This window comes from Lampris incognitus, chromosome 1 (assembly GCF_029633865.1).
Source record: "Lampris incognitus isolate fLamInc1 chromosome 1, fLamInc1.hap2, whole genome shotgun sequence".
NCBI lineage: Eukaryota > Metazoa > Chordata > Actinopteri > Lampriformes > Lampridae > Lampris > Lampris incognitus.
Window position 1 is genome coordinate 28,778,259 of NC_079211.1, and position 16,932 is coordinate 28,795,190.

At 40.2% G+C, this 16,932-nt stretch overlaps 1 protein-coding gene and 1 non-coding gene across 7 annotated transcripts in view; both read right to left on the reverse strand.

The window, feature by feature from the left end:
- Positions 1–16,922, reverse strand: part of LOC130114044 (hypoxanthine-guanine phosphoribosyltransferase) — a 41,523-nt gene extending 24,601 nt beyond the window's left edge. For 2 of the 6 annotated variants that reach the window (XM_056281896.1, XM_056281814.1), the window contains exons 1-5: positions 4,207–5,217; positions 3,969–4,047; positions 3,604–3,657; positions 2,982–3,025; positions 2,129–2,183 (exon numbers count right to left, since the gene is read on the reverse strand). In XM_056281896.1, coding sequence (XP_056137871.1) covers positions 2,129–2,183; positions 2,982–3,025; positions 3,604–3,657; positions 3,969–4,047; positions 4,207–4,331 — 357 coding nt within the window. In that variant the 5' untranslated portion in view covers positions 4,332–5,217. Of the gene's footprint in view, positions 1–2,128; positions 2,184–2,981; positions 3,026–3,603; positions 3,658–3,968; positions 4,048–4,206; positions 5,218–5,752; positions 10,950–11,148; positions 11,226–11,424; positions 11,472–11,718; positions 11,802–11,895; positions 11,914–12,596; positions 12,663–12,972; positions 13,157–13,676; positions 13,784–16,702 lie in introns of those variants that run through there. The other 4 variants (XM_056281981.1, XM_056282055.1, XM_056282211.1 and 1 more) reach the window with 4 other exon arrangements.
- LOC130127681 (small nucleolar RNA U109) lies at positions 1,887–2,034 on the reverse strand. Its single transcript, XR_008811846.1, has one exon. It is a non-coding gene; the product is annotated as a small nucleolar RNA U109 (small nucleolar RNA).
- Positions 16,923–16,932: the final 10 nt, after the last annotated feature.

Here is a 16,932-nt window from a genome sequence, read left to right on the forward strand (position 1 = left end):
AAAATTCGGTCTCCCCTGTCCATGGCTGATGCAGTCTCTAACACATGCATTTGTTTCATCCAGACTTGATTACTGTAATTTTGTTTTCAGGTCTGCCACCTGCTAGTACTAAAAGTCTTCAGATGGTTCAGAATGCTTCAGCTAGAATCCCGACTAAATGTAGGAAATTTGACCATATTACACCAATTCTTGCTTCCCTTCATTGGCTTCCTATCCATGTTAGATCAGACTTCAGGTGCTCCTGCTGACTTATAAAATCCTAAATGGGCTTACCCCATCTTACCCGTCTGATCTCCTTAAATCGTACATTCCATCTTGAGCTCTTCGCTCTCAAAACACGCTCCTGTGTGTACCCAAAGCTAAAAAGAAGTCAGTTGGTGGCAGGGCCTTCTCCTATCCGGCCCCGTTCTTGTGGAATAACCTGCCTGCTGCCATCAGACAAAGTCTGCTGAGTCCTTTAAATCCAAACTTAAAACTCATCTTTTTGCCTTAGCCTACAATTAGTTGCCTTGTAGTTGAATGCTTCACAACCTGTATTGCATGGCGGATTGGTTTCTGTCTCAATGAATTTTCCAAGCACTGTTCTGCCAACGAGATTATAGCATATAGATTATTGACTACTGCAAACTGTTCTCTTCTCATGTCTTTTCTCTCTCTGAATGCCTTCTTTCTCTTTTTGTGTGTGAATGGTGTGATGCGAGTCTCTCATGTGTACATGCAGTCTGTCCTCCTCCCAGGTCTCTGCTTGGCATCCCCCTCATTACATTTTCTTTTTATATATCTTATAAATCCATGCAATTTTGTTATCCTGTTTTAATGTTATATCCTTTTCTCACTAGACTAATTTTTTTTTTCCATGGTGACGCTGGTCATGTGGCTCAGGTCCTGGGATGTTCCGGAGGCGTTTGGACACTGCTTGGCATCCTCCTCATCGTATTCTTCATTTATTTAAAATTCTGTTATCCTCTTTAAATTGTTGTATTATGTAAATTGTGTAAACGCAACATCCATTGCACGTTGTCCATCTTGGGAGAGAGATCACTCCTCTGTTGCTCTCTCCCTGTTCAAGGTTTTTTTTTATCTTTAGGGAGTTGTTCCTTATCCGATGCGAGGGTCTAAGGACAAGATGTTGTGTTGCTGTAAAGCCCCTTGAGGCAAGTTTGTAATTTGTGATATTGGGCTGTACAAATAAAATTGACTTGACACTTAGATGAGTGATGAAATGTTTTTCTCAATAAACGTTGTGTCCAGATGAACTGATTCAACTTTCTGTGAGTTACAAAAATAAGAGTAAAAATAAAAACTGTAAATAAATAAAAACAAATATCAAACTTAATTTTTGATTTTCTTACCTAGATTATTGAGCATGCCTAAAGACATAAAAAATGTTTTAAGATGAGATTTCAAAGAAGCTAGAGACTTATATTTATTATCACTATATTTTAGTTTTTAATTTATCAAAGTCAGCGAAACATGACTCATTTTGGCTTTGGGAACATGCTGTTAGAGCTTATGGGTTCACAAAAATAATATTGTTCAGGAAGAGATGTGCAAGTATCTTTTATAATCCAGAAATTAGTGATGACTGTCAGGGGGTTGAATACTTTTGCAAGGCACTGTATACCTTATTTATAGTGTCTGCATTTAAATTGTTTGGTTAGGGTTTCATTTACTGAATTTGCCGTTGAAAGAAAACTAAAAAAAAAATCAAGGTGCAATTTTATAGAAGATCAGCAGCTAGTCTTAAAACTTGCAACTGCAGCGCTACTGTTAGATTTTATGATTAATATTTGTGTAGGTTGACTTGTAATGTGCTTTTATAACCTGCCGGCTGATGAGATTGACTAAAATTAGGGGGAAATATTTTGGAAAAAAAAGGGGGGGGTAAGTGTAGGAGTATTATACTACCAACTCAGTCTGTTCTTGAGAGACTGGTGGCCCTGTTAACTCCAAGATTTGTAATATAGCATGTTTTTATCCCTCCACACTCTACAAACAGAGTGGTCAGCAATAGCCATAGGCCATAACATGCGATGCAAAGGCACAGAAATGCATGCAACCACAATGGTGGAATATTAAAAGCCCAGTTTCTGAGCCAGGACACTATGATATATTTATTATTCTTTACCAGACTAAGAATTTCCTCCCAGGACTGGCTCATCTGCATGGCTACTTGAACCTCCCTGTGATAAAAAGAAAAAAATTAATAAAGGAACCAAATTGATATTAGCCTGAATAATTTGCACTGCTGAGCAAGCAAGACTCCAAAGTGAATCCTTGTATCAATTCATGTACTCATATCACAGAAAGTTTAATCAGTTCATCTGGACACCACATTTAGTGGGGAAAACGTTTCATCACTCATCCAAGTGACTTTGTCAGTATCAATTGACTGCAGGTATCCCCCAACCTTATAAACAGTGCAGTTGGATAACGACCGAAACCAATTAATGGTTTCATATGCAAATAGTCATGACCAATAACTAGAGTTTCAATGGCCATGTGTACTATTCACATAGGATTGGGGAATAGTTGCAATCACAGCATTGTAAGGCAACATTGTAAGGCAACGTTGTATGGCGACAGATGTACTCTTGCCTCACCCAGTTCAGGGATGGTCGTTCCCTCTTCACATAGATGGCCTCTTTGACTCCCTATACATCGGTCACCATCTTACAATGCTGTGATTGCAACTAGTCCCCAGTCCTCTGTCAATAGTACACATGGCCATTGAAACTCTAGTTAATGGTTATGCCTATTTGCATATGAAACCAATCGCTGGTTTCGGTCGTTATGCAACTGTGCTGTTTATATGTTTGGAGGATACCTACAGTCAGTTGAGACTGACGAAGTCACTTCAATGATGAAACGTTTTTCCCGCTAAACTTTGTGTCTAGATGAACTGATTCACCTTTCTGTGATTTCCATACCTGGTTATTGAACATGCATAAAGACTGCATTCATACTTTAGTATTACCTACCGCTCATGAGCAGTCTCTCTGTTCATCACATCGACACCCTCTTCCTACAGAAACACACACACACACACACACACACACACACACACACACACGTGTCAGTTTACCAAAGTAGATTTTTTTAAAATCAAGTTAGTTTTCTCAAAGCTATGCTATATTCAGTAAATAGTTTAATTTTTAGTGGCAAACACTGCCATGCATTCCCAATAGGGCCGCATTATCAAGTTGGTTCTGAATATAATACAAGGACATACAGTTAAAGTGAAAGACACGGACAGAAAAATATTTAACAGGCTTGGAGTCTGATAAATACCAATCAATCTTGCACAATCAATGGCCCTGCTACCTCCAAAGACTATTCTGGCTCTAGCATGTTTTTTTTTTAATAACCTCTGCTCCCTATGGTCAAGAAGCAGTTGGCTGTCTGATATACGGGTCATCATTAAGCATCTCCAGAGTGTCCAGGCTACCTAAAGATAGTCTGCTCTTGCGTGTTTTTTTTTTAATAACCCCTACTCTCTATGGTTCGAGAAGCAGCTGGCTGTCTGACATGCAGGCCATCATTAAGCATCTCCAGAGTGTCCAGACTACCTAAAGAGAGAAGAGAATTAAATATATTTCTCACTTGTTTTATTTGATGGAGTCTTGTGCTGGGGACTCGAATGGGTGATGATGGGACCTGCAGAGACAGACGTGTATGGAAGTCTGTGAATGTTCTCATTCATCCAGGTCATGGTTTCTGACTAGACTAGCTTGGTCTAGTCAGAAAGGCACGAACTGAGGAAGCCTCATGGATGAGGCGAAACGTCTTCACGGATATATACCAAGTCCAGTTGCACTTGATTCAATTCCTTTGGAGATGTGTATGGAAGAGTCAAACATTGAATAATCTCAACCCTCTGAATAAATATTACTAAAACACTCAATATAATATCAACGCAAAACTCTTCGTATACTATATACCTATTAATAAAGTCACAAATTTAGTACCATGTTGGGCCTTTGGACGACAGTGGTGCTGTTCCTCCTGCTGCGTAGAACTTCTCTCTGGAACACCTGGGAACTGTCGCTGTAATGACAATTTGACATCTAATGACATTCACATTCGGTGCTTCTTCTTTTAAGTACACATGTTAATTACCGTTACTCTGTCAATTCATATAGGTTACAGTGAATGTAATGAAACACGCTACAAGTAAGTTCTTGTAACAGAGTCAATAAGTAGAACCTTAGGCCATTTATCATTGGTGCACTGTTGGATCTTCTCAGATGTCCATCGGTTTGAATCAGTGAAGATGGGATTTCAAGATCCAGCTCCATCTTTTCTTGTGGCAGGACTGCTGGGTTGTTCATCTTGCTAGCTAACGTCACGTAGCTAACCAACTCAGCTGGCCAAACAACCCCGTATTGCTATGGTTTTAACATTAACGAGTTTTGGGCAGCCTAACCAGCTATCAAAACTTTACATCTTTAAAGTGGCATTTATCTTAGCCAATCGCCGAGCTGACATTCGAGAGAGGCAAACAAGCAAGCTAGGGTAAACTTAACTCACAACAATCTGCAAGGCCACCCAACGTACTAGATCACCACCAGTCATGTAGTTAAGTCGTCAAACACAACCAGCTGTTGAAGTAACTAAGATGAATCCAACTCCGCCACAACGTGTGTGTGTTAACGTTGCCTATAACACTCCACACAGCACAATGCCCAGTGAATGCTGGCTAACGACCCGCTATTTGTTGGGGCAGAGCGGCAGGGGCTCTGCCAAACTACATCTGCATGCTTTAGGCTAGTATTAAGTGTTACGATCACTAAACCATCAAGGAGGTTGGTTTACAAATGATTTTACGCTTTGGTCTAACGAATGACAACATCGATTTCCCGACGTTTGTGTTGGCTGTTGATGTAGTCAGTGAATCAAATGGCTAATCCAGTGTGCTAATGTAATGCTACGCTAACGTTGAGCTAACGCGATACTTCTGTTCCAGCTAGAGCCATCCACTCAGCTAACACTAGCTGGCTACCTAGCCGGATAGGTTAGCTAAGTTAGCGTTAACGTCATTAGCCACAATGCCATCTCCGCAGGCCGGCTCACGAAGTCACTACACGTCCCCTCAGCCCGGTGGCTGCAGCGGCACATTTAAGGCAACTACGCCGTTATCTACAGTAGATTTTGTAAGGTCTTCAGCTACTTTGGTAAAGCCTTTCTCCCGGACGCCGCCGACAATGAACGGGATCATGCAGTAGCTAGCCCAAGCCTAGCTTTGAAACTTCACGCCCCTTCCAATTGAACGTTGTCGCTAGCAAACCGGCCCAATGAAATGTCACCGTTTACCGGCGTGCACAGGCAGCATTGGTTAAACTGCATGGTCCCCCCCCAGTCCTAATAAGCTGTTCTCAGAAAGCCCCCCATTTGTGACAACCATAGCACTTCAAAGTATATTAATTGCTGCAGTAACTAACAAAATGTCCAAATAATGCTTGATTAAAAAAGCAAAAAACAAAAAAAACAAACAGATAACATTAACCTACTTTTCTGTTTTTGTCCCGGAGCCCACACGAAATCTCTTTCGCCGCGAGAGAGCAGCTCTCGGGTGGGCAAGCCTTGAAAGCAATGTTATGGTACCGCAACTTATTTATTTATTTTGACGTAGGTATTTATTGACAAGTAATTATTCAAATGCAAACGCGAATGTTTACCAGTGTGCAGTTTAATCCAAGTGAGCCTTTTTGTTTCTATTCGAACTTTAATCACTCCAGTCTTGGTAGTCTTTTATAACCATGACGTAATTATAATGTAATGAGCAAATAATGTATTCACAAGAGTATTATGACAAATCAGTAATTGCCTGATATGTAAAAAAAAAACTAGGAAACCCCATTGGTGAAAGGAAGGTGAACATTTAATTAGCGATGCTGTAAAATGCAGCTGTAATTGGTTTACAGTGATGGCACCATTGGATGATATTCTATTAAATATTAAAGCTTACAACAGATAACTTTTTTCCTTCAAGAATACGATTGAAAGTAAATGAACTCATAGGTCTTCCTGATTCAATCCAAGATTTTAAAATTTTGTCAGGTTCATTGACCATAGGTTCAGTTAAGTAACAATTCAACATTTGCACAAGTGCGACTTTTAATATGGGTTCCTCTTTACCAAATGAAGGTTCTGGGTTCTCCATAACATACAAAGAAATGTAATGCATGGACACCGTGTCCTCAAAGTGTGTAATTTTCAGCACAACTGTGGCTCGTCTGGGACAACAAACAATTGTGTTACTTGTCGACACAGGACATTTTAGTGCGATATAATAACAGGGTGTAGTTTGGGTATTAGTATGGGGTCAGTAACGGTTCATTTGGTCAACGAGGAATGCCTGTGTATGATTAACCTCTGCCAATGTATATGCAGTGTGTGTGTGTGTGTGTTTCAGCAGGCATGAGGCTGTTTAAGGCATCCAACAGTGAACTGCGGTGTGCCTGTGAGTGGGGAGAATAATCCTTTGAACAGTACCTGAAAAGGAAACACTGACAGAGTGTTGAGCCTGTTTATTCTGTTGATGGATTTTGTTTGTTAAAAGTACACAAAGTTCATCAAAATGTGGAACTGTGTTTAAGTAGAGACAGCTGTGGCTAGCAGGCCTTAAAGCTGCTAGGTGAAGTAATCGCGTGTAGATGGAAAGCTCCTCATTCTGTCAATATACAAAAAGACGGCTTCGTGATTTCATAAACATAGCAAGCATGCAACACTGAATGCTGCCAACATGCACCAGGCAAAAACAGAAAACATTGCATACTGGGAACGAGCGATTACTTAAATAAAATCTTTAATATAATTGTTCCCAGTGTCCACGAGGTGTGGGGTGGGGTGGGGTGGGAAGAAAGGGAGGGATATGGGGGCAAAATAAATGCTTTTTTCTTCTATTTTGTTTTATTTTTGGTTGTCAATTTTGTGCTGATTTATACATGGACGTTTATGACTGTACCCGTCTACTGTATTTGTGATCAATCGACTTGTAACCGCAACCCTCAAGAACCATGATTAAGAACGACCGGGTTTTCACGCCTACCTAAAGCGACCATGGGCGGTCAAAATTACCGCCGATTTTTAAACTCTACATTCTGTCAAGATGAATACCCAATTGAGATATCAAGTCATTGCATAATATTGTAACGTGCATGGATAAGTCGAGCGGTCAGCGATGTCTCCCGCGGTGCGGGCGATACGGGTTCGCGTCCCGGCTGCGGCAGTTCCTGTGGTTGACCCCGAATTCGCTACAATATGTCAGTATGTGTGTTAGGAAACGACTGACACCAAAATTAACAGTTATAATACTGTTTTTAAACTTTAGAGAGACATGGTCGCACTTGAATAGCAAACTTGAAAAAGTGAAATTACCTGGAAAACAAACGGAAAACACATATTGCTAATATAAGAAACCTAACAAGGCCTATAAAACTTGAAATGTAAAAAAAAAAGAGTAAATAACCATTGAAATAGTTTCACACAACGACCGGTGTCGATAATTGATTTACTGGCCCTGCTTGGGGCCCTGCGACTACAGATGACATCACTACTTCACACATTATCATTGGGGCTTGGGTAGAAAAAAGCATGGCGACCAGTTCGGTCGCGTTCACTCGTGGCTGAAGACGTTTCTTTGATTTTCAATCCTGTTAAGAATCTTTGGATTAGTATCTGACCACATACTATAAGACATTTAGTTGTATTGAGGCAGAAAACACAGGAGCTAACATCTTACACCTTCTCTAATTTAGCCGACCGAACCCTCAGCTAACGTTAGCTCTCGAATTAACTGGCTTGCTAGCTAGCTCTGTGATTAACTGGCTTCGCTCGTGCAAGTAAAAATACGACAATGTCTGAGAAAAGAGGATGAGACAAGGGAATGGATAAAAAAACAAGACAGATAAGACTCGATTCTGAGATGGGAGTCACCTATGAAAATAGGCACTTTTATGCACGCCACATTAGCCGTGATTGTGTGCCGTTTTCTGACTTTTCGTTTCGTGACTCTGTGCCCAGCTCTCTCGCGCAGAAAAAAGGGACGTCTGAACCAACCCTTGCTGAAGTGCAAGACAATATTGTGAGGCTACTAGTGGACAAAATAAACGAGAGGGCTGATGGTCTGTTACCGTTCTCATTCATCCAGGTCATGGTTCTCCAACGGAATTGAAACGAGTGCAACTGGACTTGGTATATATCCGTGAAGACGTTTCGCCTCTCATCCAAGAGGCTTCATCTGTTCGTTCCTTTCTGACTAGACCAAGCTAGTCTGACTGGCTGGTGATGAACCTCAGATATTTAACCTCTTTGGAGTCGTTATCAGAGCTATTGATGTCCATGGCTCTTTGTGTTCCGATGTTTAGCAACGCCCGTCGTTATCAGAGCTATTGATATGCGTGACTCTTTGTGATCCGATGTTAAGCAGCGACGGTCGTTGGGTGTGTTAGTTTCGACTTCGTTAGTGCTCCATTCAGTTGTCATGACTCGTTGGAGCCGTTAGTGATCGACTGTTGTTCTTGGAGGCTAAGCTTCTTGAGTCTCCTGGGTAGAGATGAAAGGACGGCGAGATAGGTGGTGTCGCAGACCTCCTCCTCTGTTGAGGAATGGTTTTCCCAGGTTTGCATAGATGGCTTCCTTCACGGTTTAGAAAAGAAGAGCGGTGATCTGGAGAAGCTCATCAAGAAAAAGTCAGATACTATCGACGCCTTTTGAAAGAAAACTCAGAATTTCTCTTCCAAGATATGAAAGCAGATGTCACAGCAGTGAAGACGGCAGCCGACGATCACGAGAAAAGGGTTTCGGAGCTTGAAGAAAAGGTGAATGAGGTTGAGCGCTAGCAAAGGAGATGGAATCTTGAGGCTCCATGGGTTACAAGAACAAGGTGAAGATGTCAAAAGGTGTGTGATCGACATCTGCCATCATTCCAGAGGCTGGTGATGTTATTTTGGTTAGACATAGAGTACTTCTTTAAGAGATTGACTGGTTCAACTACTCGATTGAAAAAAACGAGACATTATTTTTATTATGATAAGAACGACATTGATTATAAAAAACCTGTTTATCTTGAATCTCATTTTGTTGTACGGAAAATATTATATTCACAAGTGCATGTGGTCCAAAAGAAATCCACACACACAGCAATTTAAAATAGAATTTAGATATTATATTGACACATTACGTGGTTTGAAGAATAGTAAAGCAATTAAAACTGTTGAAATTTGTAAAGCCTTAAATGTATTTGTTTAGTGCCTTGTTGATTGTTGTATGATACCCCGTGTTGTTGTCTGGTTATTTTTTTATGTTCTGTTTCTTTTTTGTGAAATTGATCTGTACAAGGAAAAATGCAATAAAAAAAATACGGGCTTGGGTAGGGGCTAGTTCAGTTTAGGAACAGCAAGAAAAGGTAGATTGACGTTAGGCGCAGCTTGGGCCTTCGGCCCTCGCACCTTTACTAACCAACTCTATGTCAACGTGGATTGTAAATAACAAACAGCTAAATAACTATAAAGCTAGCTAGCAACATAATCCGTGACGTCATATGTAGTCGAAGGACCCCCAAGTCAATATTGTACCCGAGCAGAAATGGAACCCACACCGGAACTTAAAAACGAAAGACCGTGGGCCAGTTTTTAAACTCTATATTCTGCCAAGATAAATACCCAATTGAGATATTAATGCATTGCGTATGTCTGTTAAGAAATGACTGATACCCAAACTAACATTTCAACAACTTTAATACTACTTTTCAATTAATTTGTCCAACGCCTATAAATACTGCAACGCCTCGGGGGTAGTCATGGTGCGTCTGAAACGGCGGTTGTACCCAGACATGTTGGTAATAATCAAAAATCAAGTTTAGACTATTTCTCTGCACTGGAGAATGTTAATGTGCTTCTAGGACAGAGCAATTAACTTCGCGAAGGAAATGACGCAACCAACACGTAATAAATAGTGACATGACATACACGATGACGCCCAAATTACGTGGGGCCATTTTTACCGCTCATGGTCATTTTAGGTAGCTCATAACTTTTTTGTGGAGTTGATCTAAAACTCATTTTAATGCAAATATATGCTATTTTATGTGCATTCAGGGAGTGGCAGGTCTGTATCTTTTTTTTCACAAAGTTATTAAACTTTGAAAATCCAAAACCTCCAAACTGATGGCCTTGGTCGTTCTAGTGTTAGATACCAATAAAAAATTGATCACAAAAAAAACAAAAACAAAAACAGGTCCATCAAAATGTTCCATTTGCTCGTTTCCTTCAATTTTAGGGTCCGAACCCAATTGAGGACACGTTGGTGCATGTTGTACTGCGACAAGACATTTGCCCCAAATGAGACACAGTTGTATGGACAGTGATGCATCATTTTTAAGAGTGTAAAAAGAGCGTCCTGTTGATTGCTCCAAACAAACTAGATGAAAGATTTCATAAAAATAAATTGTTCAGAATTTGAAGTAGCATAATATTTGTGATATTCTACTTCAAGCTAGCAGCATTTCTCTGAATAAATTACTCCTCAGCTAAAAAACAAAAACACAGGATAGAATCAGTGACCGGGGCAACAAGCGTTATGCTGACTTCAGACAAAGCTGGGCTCCATGCCATTGTGCACAGTCACGACTCGGTCAAAGGCAATCCAATTTAGCAAAAGGTGAATGACACAGCTGTAGATGGAGAAGTGTGGGGTGACTAAAATTGGTTATGCAAATTTCAGGAGTATCACCATTAGTAGTGATTCCTCAGAGACCCTGAGCATAAAACCCACATGTGACACAAGCTGTACCTGGGCTGGATATTTTTCCAAGAGACAAACATAGCGAAATCAAATATAAAATGAATTGCAAGATCAAAACAATTAACCACACATTATCAACAACGGCGGCATGCTCTTCATGCCTTGTACTTCTCCTTCCCCGTTTCACTAATGACGCAGATATGCTGGAAAAACAAAGGGATTTAAGATGTGAAATGCAGTTTACAATCATTTTATTGAACATTATTCACTTTGGATTCATTATTTTGTTTTGATGGTTATGACCATCAGATCTAATAAACCACCGGTTCAAACAATTTCTAATGATTGTGAGACATGAGCTACGTTTTCCTTTGCGCATTACCATTTATCTCAAATACTTACATTTAGATCTCTGAAGTATTCATTGTAGTCTAACGCATATCCCACCACAAATTTGTCAGGGACCTCGAATCCTACAACTGAAAATATGAAGAGTTAAAACACAATAGTAGTGCTGAGTAGACAAGAACACAGAAAAATGAAAGAACACCAACATTAAGCTGTGCATAGACTCATTCTAAAGAATATTCAGAGGCAGAAATATAACACGTGGTCTAGACACACAAAGTATAATCCAAGAGTCTACTGATCACATTTAATGTTTTGCTCACGACTCACAGTCTGGTCTGTAGCCAACACTTCTCGGTGTTCTCTTCACCAACAAACTGAGGGACAAAAAAAACAAAACAAAAACATTTCACATGACAGTCTTAGGCAGCTTTTTGACCAAAATCAGGACCAGATTTTGGTCAGGACGTGTGTAACATACCTATGGGTATGTCACACGGACACATGTTCACCCATACACACACACATACCAAAGGTCACACATGTGATATGTCACATGTCTGCTTATAGTTCAGAAGATCATTCGGATATGATAAAAGGCAAGTAGTAAAAGGATAATTTCACCTTGCTACTTTAACCATTTTAGGGTTGTACTGTTTGAGAAGCTGCAATAATGTCTTCATCGTCTTCCCTGTGTCAATTATATCCTTGAAATAGAAAAACAGATGACAATCTTTTTATCAATGACAGTGCCAAAGAACAAGGTCTTAATCAATGGAGGGAATTAAATGCAAGGCTTACCTCCACAATCAGGACATTCTGTGGGAAAAGAAAAGAGGCAAGAGAAGGATAAGAAATACATTGAACATATTTCACTTTGATATGAGATTAAGCCCACTTGGAATGTGAACCTGAATGTTGTTCAGTGACCCCATCATTGTCCCATTGGTCATGCTGTACCCATTAAATATAGAAGTATGGGAAAGACATTTGATGCAACTGCATGACCGAAAAAGAGACATTTCCTCAAAAGAAACCATGGGACCCATAATCAGAAGTGAGACCAGGGCAACAATTTCTGCAAAATTCTCCTTGCCATCTACCCTAAATATCACTGGCATTGAAAAAGTAATTTCCAAGTAACAAAAGGACCCATATGACTACAGTTGTGAGAAAGACCTCAACCATAGTTAGCCTATCTGAAGCACATGGTTAAAAACTGAACTATGCTTGTGCAGCAGGATAAATTGTGTAAGTGTCAGAATATTAATTTATGTAAAATAATAGTCATGGAACATCTCTTTAACAACTTTAACACATTCAATGTCTGGTGTAGTTGAAAATAGTCAAGATGTTGGAGTAAGCGGATAAGATTGCAGTAAAAATTACACCCATATCATCAAGACTTATGATTGCTATTAATAAATCATGAACATTTTACACAGCAAAATAAAGTGAATTATAATTTTTACCATAACAATACAGACCTATTCATTGCATACCTTTCCTGTCAATGTTGAAAGGTCATCCCCACCAATTACTTTGATTTCACCTGTTGACTGGTCGTTCTGTAAAGACATTAGATCAATTAGGACAGGTCATACTGAGATCTGACATCATTCATTTGTTATGAGTGGTCATAATTCATCACTGCGCACAAGGGCACACAAAAAGTGCTGAACAAGCAGATCTATTGAGGTTTTTGCATGTCATACTATGTAATAAGAATCTTTAGTTTTTTTGTATATGTAATATACTTTAAAATATGATCTGCAGTCAAAGAAATTAAGATTAAATGTATTTAACTTGTACAATGTTTTTAACAAGAACTATATGAACAAGAGACGATTTAAAAATAGAGCAGGAAATTGTGATTACACAGTAACTCTTGAGGCGAATAAAGTCCACTGTCATTGGGATTGAGCGGTCGCTGTTCCTATTTAAGGCCTTGATGTAGTCCAACAGGTCTGCAAAGAATTTGTAACCCCCTTTAAGCACACAGAGGGCAACAATATGATGCCCTCCCATGTCCTTCATGATCTCCCTGGCCAGCCTCTCTGTCCTGGAGTCATGTAGAGGAAAGAGAGGATGGTCAGTTCGTTTTCTGCAACACCAAGCACTACTTCCTGTTTCCTCTTTTCTCTTCAGATAAAAGGGGATCGCCAAACTGTCATTTTCAAACATACAGATAAATATGACACATTTGACTTTCTTTGTTCTCATCAGCATTTTTTATTTCTGTTGATTTTTGACTGATTGATTGATTTTAAAAACTTAAAGCTCCATGGGATATTTTTGAAATATGAAAACTACAAGGATAAATGTATCTCAGACAAAGTTTAAAAAGGCAGCAATATCTGAAAGAATCCATCGGCAGCCTTAAGAGACTCATGTTTAAAACTCACGTTTGATACTGTATTGTTAGGTTTGGAAATTTAATGAAGAACTTCAGTTCAATGAATTAAACAGAAGTAAAAACTATGGTGAGGTGGTCTTGGAGCCCAAATGTGGCACTGTTCTCCTATCTTGGTTTGGGCATTTGATTGGAAATACTATAAGCTGTAGCTTATGTATCCACTCACCTGTCCAAGATGAGTCCATGTGGGATGTAGACCCTCTCCAGATCAGTAGCATAGTGCTTTGGTATGCAGAAAAGGTCCAGGTCATACCCCTGCTCCTCATCGCTGATCTGAAATAAAACAGATGGATCAAAAACTCAACGTGTTCAGTCAAAGAATTGACATGATATGGAGAAGCGTAACAAAAAAGGGTTAAAACATAGCTGTGTGGCGTTACCTAACATTAGACATTAGGCAATCACTTGATGCCAAGAATGAAGAAAGGGCAAGAGCTGAAAGGTGGTTCACCCCCCCCCCACCCAACAATACCCCACCCACGATGGTTTCCCCTGGTGAAACAGATTTCTTGCAACAGAACAAAAACATTGAGGACAATACTAGAGACTATAATATAGCCTTGTGACTGTCAGTTGTTGGAAACTATACTAGACTTACCCACGACAGTCGTGTGGAGTGTGCAATGAATGCTGACCAAAGTTTCTTAAGCAGAGCAATTGCTCGACTCATATCAGCACTAGGATGTGATTGAATGCTTCCTTTTGCTACCACTGAAAGATGTCATAGACTTTCGGGCTAAACAGAAAGTTCTCAGAAGCTAAAAGGACACAACCTCTGTCTAAACTGTGCTTAATTCTGTGCAAGGGGTAAACTGTTTGCTATATCTCAAGATCACATTTGTTATTGAAGGACAAGAGCTCTGTACTTGAACCAAGAAAACTTAACTGGAGTCATAAGATGGCTGGATAACCAGGACAGAGGTCGAGATGCTGAAGGTTCGATTGTGTCACAGGCGGACAAGCAGCATTTTACAACATACAGGATTATGTGTTGTTCAGATTGCAACAGAATGGTAAGTAAAGGAAGATGCACGTTCTCAACTTGAGCATCTAATGAAACATAAGGCATTTCTCTTTTCATGCTCACTCACCCAGCTGAAAACGCCTTCATCTGTTGAAGCTTTCATCCCCGAAAAATAATAGTTGATAGGAGCAGCAGTTGTGTGACAGAAGAGGGGAGTTTGCAAGAGTCTCTTTAGTAGAATGTGCAATCAACTAACCTGTCTGTATCAGCAATATGAAATATTTTAAAATGTCATGGAAAATGCCACAATTGTTATTCATTCATGTCCAGATCACAGTACGGCTATAAACTGAATCACGATGCAAAAAGAGAGCGTGTGCGCTTGTCATAAATGAAATTAATATATAACCAGGGCCGTAGTCAGGGCAAACTTTTAATTCGGGCCCAGAAGCATAAGCAGAGCAGTTTTATTTTATAGCTGTGCATTTGTACTTTTTTTTGAGTTTCAGACATGTAATTTCCTACATTCTGGTGAAGTTTTAATGCATGTGAATCACAAGGATCACAACCTATGGGCAGCAAATCAACTTTTAGGACAAATATTTGGAAAAGAAAAGTTTATCTTAACTATTTTCCTAGATAAATAAATCAATAAAATAAGTTAACTTCAACATAATCTGACTGCCTATGATTATTCATCTACATCGTTATCATCATCACACACACACACAACTTGAGACAAGTGTTAATTGTTAATTAATTAGACTGTTAGCCTAATTGTAGACAAAGGTGTAGTGCATTATAACTGAGATTAACTTTATGCACGCTCAATAAACCAGGTAAGGAGATCACTGAACGTTTAATCAGTTCATCTGGACACGTTTATTGGGAGAAACTTTTCATCACTCATCTAAGTCTGAACTGACACAAGTATCTCCACCCTTATACACAACACAGTGGCATAACAACTGAAAACGGCAATTTGCATATGAAACCGATCATTACACCACTGTATTGTTTATAAGGGCGGGGATACCTGCAGTCAGTTTAGACCGAAGAAGTCATTTAGATGAGTGATGGAACATTTCTCTCAATAAACGTTGTGTCCAGATGAACTGACTCTGATAACTGGATAGTAGATGAGTGAAACAGCCCACTGAGTTGGGTAACTGCTGCTGTCCCACAGGCAGTCAACGGACCGGTTCAACATATGTTAACATGGTAAATATGTAACGTTAATATTTACGTAGGGTTATTAGGGATATTTTGGTTTAAAAAAGAAGAAGAAGAGGGAACTAGTTGGTAGACACTTACTCACTGCTGGTTGTTCTCGTTGTTGTTATCCCTCCAACTATCAGATGTGGCGGATCGATACAACCATGTAGGGCCTATAGAGAATTCGCTCACATTTTACTGTTCTGCCAAGGCTATGCTAACATTCACCTAGTAGATGCGTCGGCAGGGGGATTTATGGCGATGTCAAAACGCTTTCGTTCACATGATAAAATCATGTGTACACACACACGCACGCACGCACATACACACACAGCAAAACGTCAGCCTGAGAGGAAAAACAGAAATACCGAGGTCCAGACCTTGCCGACCCCATTAGCGGGGTACGGGGAGTACATTACTATCGTGTTTGAAAATCCGAATTGGTTTCACATCCGTTGTCTCTCATACGCTTTACAGCAGTGTGTAAAGTACAACACAGCAAACGTGTCTACAGTACATCGACCCGCCCCTACTGCACGGAGCTCACACGGAAAAAGAGCGTAGACTCGGGTATTTCATTTTACTACAGGCCACTTGGACCTCATGGTTTCTTTTTTTAATTCCCGATCACTTGAAACAACACAGAAAATCAACTGCACCACCCCTGCCTATATGTAGTTTGATTAACAGCAACAACATCCCATGGCGATTTATATGAATGAAGCGCCGCCAACGTCACATGCGCCATGCGTTCACCACGCGTGTGACGCATTGTGCTTCAGGCCGCGCTAAAACTCTCTCAACGCCGACCATCGCGAGAAAAGACACCGGCGGCGAGGTGAGCCATTTGGCCTCTTTTTTACGGCTGATAAACTAGTTTGAAATTAGTTTGACTGCTGCAACGGCGTCCGCAAAAGGCTTTTTTTTTTGGCGTCAGGAATGGCAACCAACTGCTACCCCTTTCCAGAACCTCGAGCGGCAACCAGTCCGTTCCGGCAGTCGGGGGCACTTACCACAACACAAGGGCTGGATGTCGCCATGTCTGCATTGGTTTGTTGTTTGGCTGCGCTCCAATTTGAAAAAAAAAATACAACAAAATACTAAAAAAGTAAATCCTCCGATTTGATCGCGGCGCCGTCACGGGAGACTTTACCTTTTATTTGACAGCAGGCACACCGCACCGCACACGTCGGGCTGCGTCGCTCCGCTGTGGTTTATACTGCTCTGCTGCCGTGTTTGACGC